Source organism: Leucoraja erinacea, chromosome 4 (genome assembly GCF_028641065.1).
Source record: "Leucoraja erinacea ecotype New England chromosome 4, Leri_hhj_1, whole genome shotgun sequence".
Lineage (NCBI taxonomy): Eukaryota > Metazoa > Chordata > Chondrichthyes > Rajiformes > Rajidae > Leucoraja > Leucoraja erinaceus.
In genome coordinates, this window is record NC_073380.1 from 48,685,778 (window position 1) to 48,706,503 (window position 20,726).

At 40.7% G+C, this 20,726-nt stretch overlaps 1 protein-coding gene across 2 annotated transcripts; it reads left to right on the forward strand.

The window, feature by feature from the left end:
* The first annotated feature begins 2,241 nt into the window (after window positions 1-2,241).
* Window positions 2,242-20,384, forward strand: tyms (thymidylate synthetase). Of its 2 annotated transcripts, XR_008723318.1 has the most exons (8): window positions 2,242-2,505; window positions 13,599-13,672; window positions 14,099-14,273; window positions 14,970-15,071; window positions 16,150-16,325; window positions 17,385-17,456; window positions 19,074-19,773; window positions 20,009-20,384. XR_008723318.1 is itself a non-coding variant. In XM_055634196.1 (7 exons), the coding sequence occupies exons 1-7, from the start codon at window positions 2,370-2,372 to the stop codon at window positions 19,209-19,211; spliced, it is 873 nt and encodes a 290-aa protein (XP_055490171.1). In that variant the 5' UTR covers window positions 2,242-2,369; the 3' UTR covers window positions 19,212-20,384. The 2 variants fall into 2 exon arrangements, 1 of the variants encoding a protein (XP_055490171.1); XM_055634196.1 differs by having other exon boundaries at window positions 19,074-20,384.
* Window positions 20,385-20,726: the final 342 nt, after the last annotated feature.

A 20,726-nucleotide genomic window follows, 5' to 3' on the forward strand; every position in this document is an offset into this window, starting at 1 on the left:
TAGGAAAGTACGCGTTTTTAGCATTAATAACATATACCGGAAGTGACGGATGTCCTCCAGATGGATTTAGCGGCTCCGTGCGTCGAGCCCTCTGACCCAGTGACCTTTCGTGCAACCCCTCAATAGGGAACAAGATGCCAATTTCCGAGTATGAAAATGGCCATAACTTTTTTTAATACTGAAGATGTGAAAGTGAATTAGGTGTCAAATTAAACTTATTTTTATGCTTTATCTGATGGGATAAATTAATGACTTGATTTTTAAAATCTCAAAATTTTGTAACATTGCTATATTATATTGCATTCAAGTGTACGTTAAAAGACTCGCTACAGTATGCACCATGTTGCACAATTTCAAGCTGAAAAATGCAAATGTTCCGTACCAATTGGAGGGCGACACCCTCCTTCCTCCCACCCCCGGTCGCTATGCTCTGCAATTTCTCACTCCAAACTCTCACCCAATGTTGGCAGCCCTGTAGATGAGCTGTATCAAACACTGTTCCCTCCAACACTGATTACACAAAGATGATAGAGCGGAGAGCACACAGTCGCTTTTTGCATTAACAAATGGCGGCCGTGACGTTCCGTTACGTACTAACGTCAGTGCGTTGGTTTACGTCGGAGTGGAGCATCTTGCTCCGCGCTATGATCTTTGGTGGAAAGAGGCGCACACTTCACTCTCCGATACTACAGCTTTGTCCAAATTTATACATTAATAATTAAATAATTAAACAAATTTATTAAGTTAATAATGCCTTACTTTTGATGAAATTCAGCGAACAAACGCGATAATTCCCAATATTTTGGACCTTTAAATCTCCACGGCAAATGTCTGCTGTTGACTTCCGCTGTTTTTCCACCTTCAGTTCCCTCTTGTAATTACCTTACTTTCTAATTTTTTTTTTGGCCTGAAAATTTAGGTCGCTGTGCTTCACGGTCACCCCGACTAGCACCGAAAATTTCAGCTCAAAAATCGGCCGTTTTCCATGTTTTTAACGGGTGTGAAACTGCGTGTTTCCCCATTTACTAACATGTACCGAAGTGACATATGTCCTCCAGTTAAATTTTTCGGTCACGTGAGGGGGGGATCTACGCTCATTTGACATTTGGTGAAATCACCCTATAGAGCATGTAATTATACATTGTGAGAGCTATGAGGAAGAAAGAAGACAAATGAGTGAACAATTCAGAAAAGAAAAAGTACAATTTGATTTAATAGATATTTTACAAAAGAATCCATATGTGCTATCAAATCCTAATGCTTTTTCTCAGGGTAACCAATTTGTTTGGAAACATATAGGTTATTAGTATATATGGTATAATGTTATTTGATCTACACTCCATACCAGTTCAGAGTCAGAGTCAGAGTCAATTTAATTGTCATTTGGACCCCTGGAGGTCCAAACGAAATGCCGTTTCTGCAGCCATACATTACATACAAATAGACCCCAGACACAACAATAATTACATTTAACATAAACATCCATCACATAGCTGTGATGGAAGGCCAAATAAACTTATCTCTCCACTGCACTCTCCCCCCCCCCCCCGATGTCAGAGTCAAGGTCATAGCCCCCGGCTGGCGATGGCGATTGTCCCGCGGCCATTAAAGCCACGCCGGGTGGTGCGAGGTCGCACACCGGGTCTTGATGTTGGAGCCCCCGGTGTGCGCTCGCAGAGTCCGCGGCCATTCCAGCCGCGCGGGGCAGTGGTGTCAGGCCCCGCTCCAGGAGCTCTTCAACCCCGCAACTCGGGCGGGAGAAGTCGCCGTTGCAGGAGCCCTGAGAAGCGGTCTCCTTCCAAGGAGCCGTGGGCTCCCGGCGCCGCCGTCCACAGACCTGTAGAGAGCCTCCGACTCTCCGGTAGCAGCAGCAGCAGCAGCAACAGCATCAGCAGCAGCAGCGCTCCTCCACCGCTCCGGACCCGGCCAGCTCCGCGACGGCAACGGTGAGTCGGCACCTGAGTCCCCGGTCTCTTCCTGTTGGAGGCCGCTCCTCGTTGCAGCCTCAACGACAATGGAAACCCGACGAGAAAAGGTTGGGTCTCCAGTGCAGGGAGAGATTCACAAAGTTCCCCCCCCCTCCCACCCCACCCCCATCCCCCCACACACACACCCCAACATAAAATAACAAAAACTACATAAAAACACAGACAAAAATAATAAAAACGCGGACAGGCTGCAGAGGCCGCTGCTGGCCAGAGCCGCGCCGCCTACCGGTTGGTGGCAGTAATGCACTAAAAAGTTTTTTGCCAACCGCCAAAAAAAAACTACATAGAAGTAGTAGCAGACGTCTGCAGGGACTCAGTCGGAGATATTCGTATTTTTGCAGGACAGAGCGCTTGGTGTGGGACACACACTTCAAAGCAGAAATGCAGGAGTTGAGCGACGAGCACCAGTATTTGCAGCACGTCAGACATATCCTGGAAAAGGGTGTCCACAAGGAAGACCGGACCGGCACTGGCACCATCTCAGTATTTGGACTGCAGGCCAAGTACAGTCTGAGGGGTGAGTACCTTGTCATGTTTTCATGCAACTTTATGCAACCGTGTTTTTCTTTTTCTTTTTGTGAAAGCTGACCATAGAGAAGCACTGCAGCCTGGACTGACCACTGCAGCCCGGGCTGACCACTGCAGCCTGGGCTGGTCACTGCAGCCCGGGCTGACCACTGCAGCCCGGACTGACCACTGCAGCCCGGACTGACCACTGCAGCCCGGACTGACCACTGCAGCCTGGACTGACCACTGCAGCCTGGACTGACCACTGCAGCCCGGGCTGACCACTGCAGCCGCGTCTCTGTGGAGGAATCCCACTGCAGACGTCCTGCTCGGAAAGCGGTGGATGGCGCCAATTCTGAACGCGCACACTAAACATATAAGAGAAATACACGATTTTCACCCGAATTACAGAGCAGATTTCACAACCTCCGGGTTTGTAACAATGAAATAAAACCCCACAATTTTAAGGGCGCGGTTAATATTATAATGTTTTTGTTCTAATACGGTGTCAGTTCTGCAGTCAGAGAGAGAGCGCGAAGAGTTAAACTGACGGCGATGTTTCCCGCGCTCTGAATAGTTTAACGAGACCTGAGGAAAAGCGAGTGTGGATCTGGATCCAGTGCGTTTAAATACAAAGATGAAATGTGGCACAACATCTCGGTATCGGTGCAGGTTGAATTGGGGGATTAAACCCTCGGGTCTATGTACAGGGCTTCTTACAACCCCACGTTTCCGACTGATTGAGTGTTTATATACTATAAGCGCTTTGTTTTCAAAGCAGTTTTGTATCTTTCAGTCCCCACTTAAACCTAAGAATAGGTTGCAGTGGGAGAAGGTATGAGTTCTGCCCGTTGCCCGATTACAAAGCCGTAGAAGCGGTGGATTGATTGATTATCTGTACACACACAGCCCTTCCTGAGATCATCCGTTGCAGGCCCTCCCAGTTTACATTCCCTTCTTCCCACCTCTATCTTCCATTCTGAAGTTGCCTGACCCGCTGAGTTACTCCAGCACTTTCAGTTACCTCAGCATTTTGAGTTGGAGTTACGAGTTACTCCAGCACTTTGTGTCAATGCCCAATTACAAAGCCTGTTTTGTGTCTCTATGTACAGGGCTCCCACAACTTTTTTCCCCTGTTGCCAGCCGGGCAACCTTGACAGCTTTTTAGGTTGCCTAATGACAGTTTAGGTGGTCATTTAAGACGGTTTGCATGATGCGTGCGATAATGTGCTTGGACGAAGTGAGTAGTTAAACCCCTGTCACACGGTGCGAGCTGACCCACGAGGTATCCCGAGGTTAAAACAAACTTAACTCGTGGTAATCACATACAATTAACGTAGCGGGAACGTCGGAACTTGTGGACGCAACTTAGCGACTCGTGGCGCTAACGGCAGGTACCCGTGAAACTTGATAACTTGAAAAAATTCAAACATGTTTAAAGTTTTCCACGAGTAAAATGGACTCTTGAAGTTAAAAATTGAAACATTTAAACACGTTGTAAGAAAGCAGTGGCCCGTGCGTTGACCTTAGTCTCGTGAGTCTACAACTATCATGATTTCATTTGGACTCTGCCTACAGGATTATTCCAAACATTTGTCACTCTTTGGGTAAAGCAATTATTTTTCTGGGTTTATGTTCTAAATATACTTTCCATTTGTTTCCACTTACAACCCCCAGGTTAATAAATTATCTGACAATATTTTAGATTGTTTAAGTAATCTGCCTGTTGTAACTAAACACTGAAATTAGGTTACACAAAAAAGCTGGAGAAACTCAGCGGGTGCAGCAGCATCTATGGAGCGAAGGAAATAGGCAACGTTTCGGGCCGAAACCCTTCGGGGTTTCATCTAAAATCAAAATGAACCCAGCAGCCAAATGCAGGGTGGCGATCCGAAACATGTTCTCCACAGATGTTAGTTCAGCACTAAATAACATATTAAATGTATCTCCGGTTAAACCTGTTTTTCTTACCGGGCAGCCACTGAAAAAATGAGGCAGCAGCTTAAAATGAACTGTCGTTCAAAAGTAAATCGAGATGAGTACATTATTGATTCAGCTTCACTCAATAAAACGCTGCCCGCAATTTTTATGCATTAGCTCTGTTTTGGAGTATTTTATGTGTTAGTACACAGACATTTTTTTGTAACTTAATCTAATGACCTTGGTGGTTACACTGACTGTCTGCAACCTGTCAACATTGTTCTCCCAGCTCTTCAACAAAACCACATCATAACTCGTTGCCCTCAGAGGACCAGTCACCATGTACGAATCCGTGCAGGCTTTTACAACAGCCTCCAGACAGGGAGTGAAAAAAATCTCTTCATACGAAAAAAAACCCTCAATCACTTTGAAATGTGTTGGAAGGAACAGCAGATGCTGGTTTAAACCGAAGACGGACACATAAAACTGGAGCAGCTAACAATGAATGGCCTGTTCCCTTTATCATTGTTACTTTTGTGCATAGTCTCCAAAGTTTACAGAGTGATTCTACATCTCTCGTTTTCCTTTCCCCAATTCAAAGCCGCAGGATGGAGATGTCTTCTTTAACACTGTTGCTTATTAAAACAGACCTTCATTGTCGGGTTGGAGGCAGGTGACTAGTGGGGTGCCTCAGGGATCTGTGTTGGGTCCTTTGTTGTTTGTCATGTACATCAATGATCTGGATGAAGGTGTGGTAAATTGGATTAGTAAGTATGCAGATGATACACAGATAGGGGGTGTTGTGGATAATGAAGAGGATTTCCAAAGTCTACAGAGTGATTTAGGCCATTTGGAAACATGGGCTGAAAGATGGCAGATGGAGTTTAATGCTGATAAATGTGAGGTGCTACACCTTGGCAGGACAAATCAAAATAGGACGTACATGGTAAATGGTAGGGAATTGAAGAATGCAGTTGAACAGAGGGATCTGGGAATAACCGTGCATAGTTCCTTGAAGGTGGAATCTCATATAGATAGGGTGGTAAAGAAAGTTTTTGGTATGCTAGCCTTTATAAATCAGAGCATTGAGTATAGAAGCTGGGATGTAATGTTAAAATTGTACAAGGCATTGGTGAGACCAAATCTGGAGTATGGTGTACAATTTTGGTCGCCCAATTATAGGAAGGATGTCAACAAAATAGAGAGAGTACAGAGGAGATTTACTAGAATGTTGCCTGGGTTTCAACAATTAAGTTACAGAGAAAGGTTGAATAAGTTAGGTCTTTATTCTCTGGAGCACAGAAGGTTAAGGGGGGACGATAGAGGTCTTTAAAATGATGAGAGGAATAGACAGAGTTGATGTGGACAAGCTTTTCCCTTTGAGAATAGGGAAGATTCAAACAAGAGGACATGACTTCAGAATTAAGGGACAGAAGTTTAGGGGTAATATGAGGGGGAACTTCTTTACTCAGAGAGTGGTAGCTGTGTGGAATGAGCTCCCAGTGGAAGTGGTGGAGGCAGGTTCATTGGTATCATTTTAAAATAAATTGGATAGGCATATGGATGAGAAGGGAATGGAGGGTTATGGTACGAGTGCAGGCAGGTGGGACTAAGGGGAAAAAAAATTGTTTCGGCATGGACTTGTAGGGCCAAGATGGCCTGTTTCCGTGCTGTAATTGTTATATGGTTATATGGTTGTTATATGGTTATGGTATGAGTGCAGGCAGGTGGGACTAAGGGAAAATAATTGTTCGGCACGGACTTGTAGGGCCGAGATGGCCTGTTTCCGTGCTGTAATTGTTATTATTATTATTCAAGCTTCATGAGCAGTTGGCTCAAGAGTAATTCGGGAGAGGACTTAGTAACTCGCGAGACAAACTTGGAACATCGCAGAAATGACAAGTAGACGGCAAACTTAGTCAAACCCGTGGGAACTCGGTTAAACACTTGATCATACACTTGGAATCTCGTACACAACCACGAGTCTTTCACTCGGGGTACCTCGTGGGTCAGCTCGCACCGTGTGACAGGGCTATTACCAGTCGGAATTATGCTCAATGAAGCATTCACATATGTTCAAGAAGGAACTGCAGATGCTGGAAAATCGACGGTAGACAAAAGTGCTGGAGAAACTCAGCGGGTGCAGCAGCATCTATGGAGCGAAGGAAATAGGCAACGTTTCAGGCCGAAACCCATCAGTCTGAAGAAGGGTTTCAGCCCGAAATGTTGCCTATTTCCTTTGCTCCATAGATGCTGCCACATTCGCTGAGTTTCTCCAGCACTTTTGTCTACTTTCACATATTATTTCTGCTTCAAATAACTCACAAACTAAACATATTCACCAATTAAGACATGATATATACCACAATGACATGCATCAAAATTAAAATACAATATCTCAACTCTTTTTACACATTGCAATTAATGCAATTTCTATTCTTTCTTTCCACTTCCAAACAAAAATGTGGTTGGATTATTCAGCATATGATCAACCTGTGTCAATAAATCTTGGACCATATTTACGCTCCAAATTTTGACAACCCCCAATTTTTTGATAAAATTATAGATATAATATCAGAGTTTAATTACCAAAATGTGATAATAGGGGGAGACTTCAACTGTGTTTTAGATTCATATCTAGATAAATCAGCAAAACAAAGGAGGAGTAATTTAAAATCTAAGACTAGTGAACTTCTAAATACATATATAAAAAATACTAATATAATAGATGTATGGAGATCTGCTAATCCAGTTGGAAGGGAATACTCGTTTTACTCTTCAGTACATAAAACTTATTCAAGAATTGATTATTTTTTAGTGGATATGAAATTAATGCCATATACAATTAATCCAACATACCACATTAGTAGTATTTCAGATCACTCTCCATTGACATTTTCAGTAAAATTCGAGGGAATGCCGGGTAAAAAATCTTTTTGGAGGTTTAATACACATATTTTAAATGACTTACAAGGCTATCAATATTTAAAACAACAAATGAAACTTTTTTTTGATACAAATGATACACCAGGCACTTCGCCTTCTTTATTATGGGAAACTTTTAAGGCATTTATTAGAGGAATTATAATTTCATATCAAATTTTTCAAAATAAAAAGAATAAGTCAGAACAATTGTTGTTAGAACAGGAAATCAGACAGTTAGAGTTAATTAACGCTGAAGATTCCACTACAGATAAACACAATAAGATAATATTACTGAAATTTAAACTTAATCGAATTTTATCGGCAAGAGTAATAAGATTATTCCAAATTACAGAACAGGAACATTTTGAGTTTGGTGACAAACCACATAAGCTTTTAGCTCGCCAATTGAAAAAACACGAAAAGGAAAATACTATAACTAAAATTAAATCAGAGAAAGGTGAATTACTAATACTACCTAAAGATATTAATAACAGATTTGCTCAATTTTATCAAAATGTATACACATCTAAAACTAAAATAGAAGATAGTAAAAATAAAAAAAATTTAGATTACTGTAATCTTCCAAAACTTGACCTTTTGGAACAAGAGGAACTTGGAGCTCAAATTACAATCGAAGAAATAGGTGAAACAATAAAATTGTTGAAAAATGGTACATCGGGACCAGATGGTTTTAGTAATGAATTTTATAAAAAATTTAATGAGATAACGACTCCTTACTTATTTAATTTATATACTTACGCTTTTATAAATTTAAAGAAAATAAACTACCTGAAACATTAAAATCAACTATTACACTTATTCCAAAAAAATATAAAGATTTAGAAGATCTGGGCTCATATAGAGCTATATCACTTTTAAATACAGACCAGAAAATTTTAGCAAAGACTTTAGCAAGAAGATTAAGCAAATATATTAGTAAATTGATAAACCCTGATCAAACGGGGTTTACACCCAAAAGATACTCATTTAATAATTTGAGACACCTGTTTAATATAATGTACTCACATAAAGTAGAGGAAGAAGATATATCAATTATTTCTTTGGACGCAGAGAAAGCATTTGATCAGGTAGAGTGGCAGTACTTATATAAAGTACTTATATAAAGTACTGCAAAAATTTAATATGGGAGAGAATTTTATTACATGGGTAAAATTATTGTATGATGAACCGATGGCAAGAATATTAACTAACAATATGTTATCTCAAAAATTTCAATTATCAAGGGGTAATAGGCAGGGATGTGCGTTATCACCCCTGCTATTTGCCCTTATGATAGAACCTTTGGCTGAAAGTATAAGAATTCATCCGAATATTCAGGGCTATAATACTAGGGACTCAAAGAATAAAATTTTATTATATGCAGACGATATACTTTTATATATTACAAAGTCACAAATGAGCATACCAAATTTATTAAATTTAATAGAGGAATTATGGTCCATTTCTGGATATAGAATAAATTGGAATAAAAGTGAAATCATGACGTTAAAACCTCAAGAACCCACACACTTACTGAAGTTCCCCTTTAAAATTGCAACAGAAAAATTTAAATACTTGGGTATTCAGATTACTAGAAAATATAAAGCATTATTCAAAGCTAATTTTATACCTTTATTAAATAAACTTAAATAAACTTAATATACTGATTACATTTTGGAAAACACTTCCATTATAGGGTAGAATAAATGCTATAAAAATGATCTTCCTACCAAAATTATTATACCTATTTCAGTCTATACCTGTATATATACCAAAATACTTTTTTTTTTAAATTAGACTCTAATATTACTAACTTTATTTGGGATTATAGATCACATTGAATTAAAATAAAACACTTATGTAAACCAAAAGATGTCGGGGGACTTTCTCTCCCGAATTTTATGTATTATTATTGGGCAGTGCATATTAAGAATATAATTTATTGGCTGGACAGTCCTACCCAACAGACAGAATGGATAAAAATGGAGAAAGGGGAAACCTATTATCATTCCAACAATTACAATTAAAATTTAAATTGAAAAACAACCAATATTTTAAATATCTTCAGATTTGCGATTTCATGAAAAAATACATACAAGGATATCAAAAAATAACTCCTCTTATAGGAAGAAGCAATGAATATTAAAGCTGACTCACAAAAATTAATATCATATTTATATAATAATATTTTAAGTATAGACCTACCATCGACAGGTACTTAGAGAAGAGTGGGAACGGGAATTAATGATAAAGATTACGAAAGTTACATGGGGAAAGTATTTGATATATATTCACAAATGTTCGATTAATGTAAGACATAATTAAATTCAATTTAAAATTTTACATAGATTATATTATTCAAAAACAAGATTGAACAAATTCTATCCAAATATATCCCCCATTTGTGATAAATGTTTATCCCAAAACACAACTATAACACACTCTTTTGTTTCCTGCATAAAACTTTATAGATTTTGGAGTGATATTTTTGAAATATTTACAAAATTATTTAAGATAACAATGGAACCTAATACTGAAATTATTATATTTGGAGTAATGGAAGATGGGAATAAATTGAACTCATTTCAAAATTTATTTTTAAATTATGGTTTAATCATAGCAAAAAAATTAATACTTAAATTTTGGAAAAATACATCAATACCAACGCTTAAAATGTGGATCGCAAGCATGGTGGACACCGCACATCTTGAGGAAATGCGATTCCTCCTAATGGATAAATCAGACCAATTCATAATGAGTTGGTCTCCATTTATCGTATTTTTGGAATCATATGGTTCAACACAATTGTAAAAGCTAACTGTTTCAGGACTGGACGAGGGATGGTCAAGATTATAAAATAATGATCTCCTTACTTCTTTTCTTTATGTCTTATTCTCTTTTTCCTATTTTCTTTTCTTCAACTTTCTTCATTCATTCTTCTTTTTTCTACTTCTTCACACACTATATATCTCACGTCTTTCTATCCTTTACTATCTAATTTCTTTTTCTTATTCTTATTCTTCTTTATTATAACAAAAAAAAAGAAGAAGCTGTACATAAAATGTATTATGAAAATATATATTAGGCACTTTGGTGCCATATGATTGTACTTCCAATAAAATAAAAAAAATAAAATTAAAATCCAGGACCATGGTAACATATGCTTAACCATGCACACTACAGATTGATGCAAACATGTTTTCTGTGAAGGACTGCACATTACCATGACATGGCCATAGCATGGCTCGTTATTGCTATTGGCACAGAAACACCCTGGCTTCCCATATAATTTATCCATAACAAAATATACAGGTTGCAAGGAAACTTCTAAAGGCATTTTATGATAATAGCTGTTAACAACCGACTATACCCATCTGACAGGTTAAACATTACACTAACTGACAAGAGATGGCCAAATGACATAACAGCAGTAAATGTTCTTTTAGTAATATGTTTAAAGGTGTCAAACCAAATAATGACATTGGGAATTAAAACACATTTGATTGTATTCCGTTATCAAACATAGTCAATATTCGCTCTGAAGACCATGAAGCACAATAGGGTCAGGGTGTGTGTGAATCAGTGCGGGGTGGATAGATGGCTGGGGGGGGGTTGAGAAGGCAATCGGTGCGGAATGGATGGATTGAGGCAGGTGAATTAATAAGTGTTGGTTGGAGTATGTAAAATTGTGAGTGGAGAGCACGGGGGATATCAGTGGTGTTGAATGGGGGGATCAGGACGGGATGGATGGGGGGGGGATCAGTACACGATGAATGGGGGTAGACAAAAATGCTAGAGAAATTCAGCGGGTGAGGCAGCATCTATGGAGCGAAGGAAATGGGCAACGTTTCGGGTCGAGACCCTAATTCAGACTGTCGCCCCCCCCCCCCCCATTCTTCTTGAATGGGGGGGATCAGTACAGGATGAATGGGGGGAGTCAGGGGGTCAGGACAATGGATCGGAGGGTCTGTGCAGGTTGAATGGAAATTCACTACAGGATGAATGAGGGGATCGGTATAGGATGAATGGGGGATCAGTACGGGATGAATGAGGCGATCAATACAGGATGCATGAGGGGATCAGTACAGGATGAATGGGATATCAGTAAAATATGAATGGGAAGATCGCTACAGGATGGATTGGTGCAGGGTAAATGGAGGGTGGGTCAGTACGGGATGAATGGGTGGATCAGTGCAGTATGAATGGGGGGAGAAGTGCAGGATGGATGGGAAGTGGGGTCAGTACAGGATGAATTGGGGGACCAGTGTAGGATGGGGGGGGGGGGGGGGGGGGGGTGGCAGGAGAATCAATGCGAGGAGTGATGAATAGATTGGTGATGAATAGATGGCGGGGGGGGGGGGGGTAGATGGGGAGGGAAGCACAGGGGATGTCAGTGAGGACTGAATAGAGGAGGGAATGGGGATCAGTGCGGGATGGAGAGGAGGGGTCCCAGGATAAGAGGGGAGGAGGGGGCATACGAGAGAGAGAGGAGGGGGGGGAAGGGGCAGAGGAGGTGGGGAGGAAGGAAGGTCAGCACTCCTCGGACAACATCGCCCCGCTGCCTTGGCCGTCCCTGTCCAACGCCAAAGTGCTGCCGCCAAAGGGGGTGGCGGTGGGATCTCCTCGCCACCGCCTCCCCTCCTCCGCCAGCCGACAGGAAGGTGCGGGGCCGAGTGGTGCAGCTGCTTCAAATGGCGGAAGGAGACCTCCTTCTCCCTCCGGCCTCGGCGTGTGAGAGGGGTTGTTTTGAAAGCGCCGTTGGCGGATTTGCAGGCAGCGGCCGTTATCAGGGCGATAGCGGCCACTGCTCGCAAATTCGCCAAAGGAGCTTTCAAAACAACCCCTCTCGCACGCCGAGGTCGTCAGGAGGGAGGGAGGGTGGAAGAGGGAGGCCTCCTTCCGCCGGGCGGGGTGCGGGAGGAGGAGAAGGCGGTGGAGCCGCTGTTGCGGCTGCCGCTGTGCGGGGCCCGTCATTCGTTCCGAACCTTCGTCACCACGCACCTAGTATCTTTGCCCTGTAATACAGCCGCCGCCGACACGAAACGTCACGTTCCTATTCTCCAGAGATGCTGCCTGACCTGCGGAGTTACTCCAGTTTTTTGTGTTTATCGGTATAAACCAGTATCTGCAGTGCCAAGCCGGGCAAAATGACTCGGCGTTTAGGTTGCCCGGCGGCACTTTGGGTGGTCAATGGCACACGGGCAACCGCTAATTTCGAGCCCTGATGTAGTGTGCAGACCTACAGACTATGGTTAAAGAAAGATTAGAAAACATTCAACCACATATATGAACATAATGCATTGTGGAGTGAGATAAAAGCATGGTAAGGAGACTCGACTACTCTTTGACTACACCAGGTGAGGCAGAGGTTCGCCTGCACCTCACCCAACCTCATCTACTGCATCCACCGCTCCAGGTGTCAACTTCTCTACATCGGTGAGACCAAGTGCAGGCTTGGCGATCGCTTTGCCCAATACTTCCGCTCAGTTCGCAATAACTAACCTGATCTCCCGGTGGCTCAGCACTTCAACTACCCCTCCCATTCCGAATCTGACCTTTCTGTCCTGGACCTCTGCCATTGGCAGAGTGAGGCCCAGCGCAAATTGGAGGAACAGCACCTAATATTTTGCTTGGGTAGTTTACACCCCAGCAGTATGAACATTGACTTCTCCAATTTTAGGTAGTCCTTGCTTTCTACCTCCTCCCCCTCCCCTTCCCAGCTCTCCCACAAGCCTGCTGTCTCAGCCTATTCCTTTCTTTGGGTGAAGTTTCGAGTCAAGACCCTTCTTCAGACTGACATCAGTGGGGAGGGAGATGGTTAAGGAAGTGTAAAGGTGTGAAAACAGGGCAAAGGGAATGGAGATCAAGGAAAATCTAGAATAGATAATTGTTAGCTGGGGGAAGGTAACAAAACAAACAGGGATAAAATGTTGTCGGAGACGGTAAGACTGGGAAGGGGGAGGGATGAAGAAAGAGGGAAAGCAAGGGTTATATGAAATTAGAGAAGTGGTCCAACCTGACTGCAGACTTAGATTTTTTTTGCACTTTCTAGAGCAAAACATTTATTTTGTATCTAGGCTTTTACTGATTTGATAATGGCTGATAGGGAATGTATATTACCATATAACCATATAACAATTACAGCACGGAAACAGGCCATCTCGGCGCTACAAGTCCGTGCCGAACAAAACATATTCATTGTTTGCTCGCACATTATTCTCAGTGCTCTTAACGAAATGATCAAATTTTGCCTTTTAGATTCTTTTCCGCTCCTCACCACAAAAAGAGTGTTCTGGAAGGGAATTCTCCAAGAGCTGTTGTGGTTCATCAAGGTATGTATTAACCGTGTACTCGGAAGTTAGTTATGGGAACGGATCTGCTGGCTTCGGCGGGGCCAGCGTTCCAGAGCTCCGGCCGCTGGGGGAAAATTCGTCCAGCTGATCAACCATGGAAGTCGGCTATGGGAATGGATCTGCCGGCTTCAGCTGGGCCGGAGCCCTGGACAGAGGGGGCAAATTCGGCCTGTAGTCAGTGCAGAAATCCCAATGAGGTAGACATTGGCCGACTTAACATGGCTAGGCGGCACATTTTTGGGGGTTACTTGTATTCCCAATTAATAGTTGGAAAAGTTTAATAATTTGCTTCAAAGTGACCAAAGTATGCAGAGTGACCATTGGGCAAGGTTTTAGAAAGTGAATCCTTATTCTACAAAGTATTCCTACAGATTCACCTTTTTGCCGGTTTGTTTTCTTTTTCAGGGTTCCACTAATTCCAGGGAATTGTCTGCAAAAGGAGTTAAAATTTGGGATGCTAACGGATCTCGAGAATTTTTAGATAAACAAGGATTCACATGCAGAGAAGAATGTGATCTTGGCCCTGTTTATGGCTTCCAGTGGAGGCACTTTGGGGCTGAGTACAAGGACATGCATACAGGTTAGGAAATCCCAGCTGCTAACTGCTAACATCACAGTTCTGTTTGCTACCCAACGATATAAACTGCCCAGGGATACTTTGTGACGTTGGTGACACAGGACAAAGCTTGCAAACCACAGTGGAATAATTCAAGGACAATACCAGTTGAATGCACTCATAAATCTCCGCAATCCCAATTCACTAAATAACGCGTTCAGGTGGTTACTTACTTTCTTTGAAGGGTTATATTAGTGTTCAGCAATGCACTCATATCAAATGTGAAATTACTGTAAAATACATTAACTTTATAAATTATTAAAGGATCTCAAATTTCCCGGTGGAATTTTCACAAGGATGTTGTTTTCACCAAAATGAAATGACCATCAACACGTTAATCTTATTTGTACATTCTTCCTGTGACCACATATGATTTCTCTGCTTTCTTCCCACCTTCCCAAGACTTGCAGATTTGTAGGTTAATTGGCTTTGGGAAAAAAATTGTAAATTTCACCTAGTGTGTAATACAATGCTAGTGTACAGGGATCGCTAGTCCATGTGCCGAAGGGCCTGTTTCTGTGCTGTATCACTCAAATCTCTAAAATAAAGATGTTGAAGAACCGATATTGGTGGTTTTGCCATGAGTGACAAATATGAAATTCATCTTAATTGTACAGTTTAATTTTTTTTTTCGTTCTCTTATCATTTTAATCATTATAGATTACACTGGGCAAGGTGTTGACCAGCTTCAAAATGTAATTGATACCATCAAAAACAACCCAGAGGATCGTAGGATCATAATGTGCGCATGGAATCCTAAAGGTAAATAAAAATCGTTATTAAAGATGTTGGTGCCTTTAAGGGATCAATTAATGAAATGTGCAACTGAACTGCATTTGCAAAAGAGTTCGATATTTTCTCTGCAACCCTTTTTGTGGGAAGGCATCGAGTTGTGCTTATTAACCTCAGAGGTAGGGTCCGAATAAGTATAGATTGATACTCTTGTTGCATGATTCCTGCTGCACATGTATAAAATCGCTCTCTATAAAACTGGATTTTGGCGTGACGTTCTTCTGTTTACCTGTTCTCTCCACCCACCTTTCTTGCCTGCTTTTTGTCATGGTTACTCAGATTAGATGCCCAAAGGGTCAGCAGCATTAGACAATCCCTTCAATACAAAAGTTGAGGCAAAATTGGGAAACATTGAGAAGGTAGTTTGAATCCAATGCCGAAGGATAAATGGAAAGGATAATATCTGTTTTCATAACATCCTAACGAGAGATTTTTCCATGTTTCTGGAGATGTGTCAAAAAAAACAAAGAAGGTTTAATTAAATTTAAAGCATTTGAAAAGAATGCAGTGATGGGACTAAAACATGTTTTTAATTATTTAAGGGAAATGGTAACTTGCAGTCTTCACAATTGTGTTTGCTTACTGGGATATGTATTTAAGAGGCCTTTTGAAGCAAATACAAGTGCAGAATTTAAAGGAATTTTGTCAAAGCACTCAAAGAATAATATGCTTGAATATAGAGAGACGACAGAAGACGACTTTGGAGAGACAACAGAAGTGTAATCCTCTTTACTGACTGTCTTTTGTGCTTCAGTAACTATTCATCTAATAATTAAGGTAATGCTGACAATAGACACAAGAAGCTGGAGTAATTCAGCAGGACAGGCAGCAGCTCTGGAGAGAAGGAATGGGTGATGTTTCGGGTCGAGACCCGTCTTTATACTCAATGCTGACGTGGCAACTAGTCTATATTGGAAGTCAGCACAAAATCTGATTGTAGTGAATATAAGCTTTATACCTTAGTTTCAATGCAATTCATAAACCTTGGCTGAGTTTTTTGAAGTAAGTAGGTTTTGCATTTATTCTTATTGTTTATTTTTAAATCCAGATATTCCACAAATGGTTCTACCTCCATGTCATGCTCTTTGCCAGTTCTATGTGGCCAACGGTGAGCTATCCTGTCAGCTCTATCAGAGATCCGGAGATATGGGTCTTGGTGTCCCATTCAATATTGCAAGCTATGCATTGCTTACATATATGATTGCACACATCACTGGATTAAAGGTATTTGGAAATATATTATCTCTCACCAAAGATCCTCATGCTGAAAATTCCTATTGAAGTGTTATCAATTGTATAGACAGATGTATCAAAATCTGTAAATTACAAATGAGATAAGCAATTGATGATTATTTTTGTGGTGGTGCGGAATGGTTCGATACCAGGAGAATGAGTCCACACTGACCAGCTATCCCTGCACATTAACACTATCCTACACACACAAGAGACAATTTTACATTTACACCAAGCCAACTAACTTACAAACCTGTACATCTTTAGAGCGTGGGAGAAAATCAAATATCTCGGAGAAAACCCATGCAGGTCACGGGGAGAACGTACTAACTGTACAGACAAGCACCCGTAGTCAGGATCGAACCCGGGTCTCTCTCTAAGGCAGTAGTTCTACTGCTACAGCACCAAGCTGCCCTAAAGCCCAGTAATACTTGCCTTGGAGAGACCGCAGCAAGGATTTTAGACTAGTTCTAGGGAAGAGGAGTGACTTGGTATCCCAATACCATTTTATTCAGAGTTTAAAAGAATGAGGATAGATCATGTAAAATTACAGAGTTCTCACAGGGCTTTGCAGGCTCGATAGAGTCCAAGACCAGGGCAGCACTTGATAATAAGGGGACTGAAATGTGGAGAAATGTCTTCACTTTGATCATGGTGAACTTTTGGATTTCTCTACTTCTTTATGGCTGTGGAAGCTCAATCTGTGTGTTCATTCACAACAGAGTTGTGAGGGATATGGGAATAGTGCAGGGTAATGGCACTGGGATAGAATATCAGCTATGCTTTAGATGAATAATTGAACCTGCTTGATGGTGACAGGTCTACTATATATTATTTATTTCGTGTTTATTTCCTGCCTTGTCTACTTATATTTTCTGGCACCTTTTTGAGGAAAGGGTGAAGTAAATTTTTAGTCACTTAGTGGATCTTGACAATCTGATCTGAATTTTCCATTTGGTTTAAAAATAAATACAATCCCTTTAATGAATAACTTTGTGGTGATAAATATTAGATATTCTCTTAATATGTATTTTTTTTTAATTTTTTCAGCCTGGTGATTTTATACATACATTAGGCGACGCTCATGTTTACAAGAACCATATAGAGGCATTAAAGATTCAGGTAAATATTGATTTGTAATCACTGGAATACAAATTAAGAGCCAGGAGTTGGCCAGGCAACCCTTTACCTGCTCTGCCATTCATAAAGTAGTAGTCAAACTTCCTTGCAAGTTCCTCTTGCCCATTGTATCCCTATATTATATAGTACCCAACAATTAACCAGTTAATCTCAGTCTCAAATATTCTCCAAGTTTTCTTAACCATCTGATAGAAGTCTTGTGATGTAGTTTTTGACTCTTCATTCAGAGAAAATATTTTCTCAAGCATCTGTCCCTATTAAGGTGTATTGATGTCAGCCAGTCCCAAGGTTGCTGTGAATGTTGGGGTATCTTTGATGCTGCAATATATTATTCTCTGGTAAAATGCTATGAGAATGCAGGGTGACTTGGACAGGTTGGGTGAGTGGGCAGATGCATGGCAGATGCAGTTTAATGTGGATAAATGTGAGGTTAGCAAACCACTTTGGTAGCAAAAACAGGAAGGAAGATTATTATCAAGTTGGGAAAAGGGTAAGTACAATGGGATCTGAGGGTCCTTGTTTATCAGTCAATGAAAGTAAGCATGCAGGTACAGCAGGCAGTGATGGAAGTGAATGGCATGTTGGCCTTCACAACAAGAGGAGTTGAGTATACCAGCAAAGAGGTCCTCTGTAGTTGTACAGGGCCCTGGTGAGACCACACCTGGAGTATTATGTGCAGTTTTGGTCCCCTAATTTGAGGACGGACATTCTTGCTATTGAGGGAGTGCAGCGTAGGTTTACAAGGTTAATTCCCGGGATGGCGGGACTCGTGCTGAGAGAATGGAGCGGCTGGGCTTGTGTACTCTGGAATTTAGAAGGATGAGAGGTGATCTTATTGAAACATATAATATTATTTAGGGTTTGGACACACTAGAAGCAGGAAATATGTTCCCGATGTTGGTGGTGGGTATATCAAATAGGCATCTTGGTCAGTTTGGATGGGTTGAGCTAAAGGGCTTGTTTCTGTGCTGTATAACTGATAATTCCTGAAAGTGACAGAGAAGTCTTATTACTCATCATTCTTGTCAGCTTTTTGAAAGTCATATTTTGCCATTGTCCTTTGTCTCAGTGCATTAGAAATGAAGTTAGTGGGAGCTTAGGCCAAAACTTAATCTGTTTCAGGTGTACTCATCAACTAAAGATTTGCAATCAGTTGAATAAAAGTTATGTGCACTAGATTCATTGCACAGTTGATATTCCAGCATGTTTCAATATCGAGGGAGCTCCCTATTTGTAACTAAGATGAATTCCACTATCAATATACTGAGATCACCTTCTTCATTGTGTTGAACAAGTAACTTGAAAAATGATTATTTAATGTATAATACATTGAAGGTATTATCTGACCATGCATGCTATGTACCCAGAGCTTAGGAGATGAGGATCAGATTTTCTTTGATAATGACATTCATAGCAAACTTGTTGTGTAACATTCCGAGCCATGGTGTTATCTGAATGTGTGAGAAAGTAATCTTTTTGCCCCATTTGCTTAAAATCAAACCATCCCTTTTTTTTTTACAGTGGGGCCAAGTATATTTATATTTTAATAATTTTGAGACGGCTGTTGTTAAATCCAAATATTTTTTCATTTTACCCCAGCTCCAGCGTGAACCCAGACCTCTTCCAAAATTGAAGATCTTGCGCAAGGTGGAAAATATTGATGACTTCCGTGCAGAAGATTTTAATGTAGAGGATTACAATCCACATGCAACTATCAAGATGGAAATGGCTTTGTAACACTAAAGGCTGGGGTGGGGAAGAGACAAGGGAAAGAAAACCCAAACTTACACTTCTTACTAGTAAATTATATTGAAAGTTTATTCCCTTTTAGTTTTACAGTGTACTGCTGCAGCCTTGTAGAATGATAATGGCAACTATGGCAGTACAGTGGTAGAGCTGCTGCCTTACAGTGCTAGAGTCCCAGGTTTGATCCTGACTACAGGAGCTGTCTATATGGAGTTTGTATGTTATCCCAGTTACTGGGTTTCCTCCCCCACTCCAAAGATATACAGGTTTGTAGGTTAATTGGCTTTGGTAAGATGTTAAATTGTTCCAAATGCGTAAGATTGGGTACGGGGTGTTTGCTGATCAGCGTGGACTTGGTGGGCCAAAGAGCCTGTTTCTGCGCAGTATCTCTAAAGTCGTAACTTCTGGGAAATAATGGCAGTTTCTACTTGCAGGTCCTTTTCAAAAATGTGAGTGCCAAAGAGTACACAATTTATTTAAATATTTCCAGAAAAAGCTGGGCTTGTTCCAAGAGCAGAAGTTTGATACTAGATATGATTATTCATGATAATAGGTTTAGAAACTGTTGCCAATGATGCAAGGATGTTAAGAATTTCACTTTCTCCATCCTCCCAAGTAGATAAAAAACTCTCGGGGAAAATCCATTGTTTCATCCAATGCATTTGCTTAGCTAACTAGGTACTCTTTCAATTTTTGTTGTCTTGTGGTAATAAGGTAATAGTAGTTCAAGTCAAGTACTTCCAGTCAACTTAATATGTAATTCTTACCCCTTGCATCATTGGCAACAGTTTCTAAACCTTACATTATCATGAGTCATGATATGACTTCCCTATCACATCACTGTGGGGCTTTGTGTGAACTGACACAGGGACCTGCCACCACCTAGTGAGAAGGGGATGGATAGTTTTGTGTCTTTAAACATCCCCCAAGGGAATGTATTGTCATGGAATTTAAAATATCTTAACTTTCTTGGTTTGTTGAACGCCCCACACAATATCTCAGGTGATTTTGTTAATAACACAGATCATTATCACTTGGATTTACTGCTTGGACAGACTTACTTTTGAAAGTGTAGATATTAAAAGTATAATTGTATTTGCCAGTTACAATTCTATTGTCAGTTAGAAATGGAGACCACAAATAATTAAAGTCAAATATTTCTAAGCATGTTTCGTGGAATCAGTGCAGCAGAAATTAGTCACAGTGGCTGCATCTAAATAATTATTTCTATCCCCGTGGAAGAAGCATACACACAAAACAATGTTCTAGTTTTAAACAGCATGCATTACAGCTGCAAGCATTCACTTCTTTTGAAATGAAGGCTTTCCAAAATTCCTTAAATCTGAAAGGAATGTCATGTGATATTAAATTATTATAGCAGTTTTATAGTATGCACTGAATATGACTGGTGTGAAGTTTAGTCAGAATTTATTTCCCATTGCTAACCTGGTTAGTTAGGATACACCATCCAGATGGTGCCAATATGGGCTGCCCCATAACATTAGT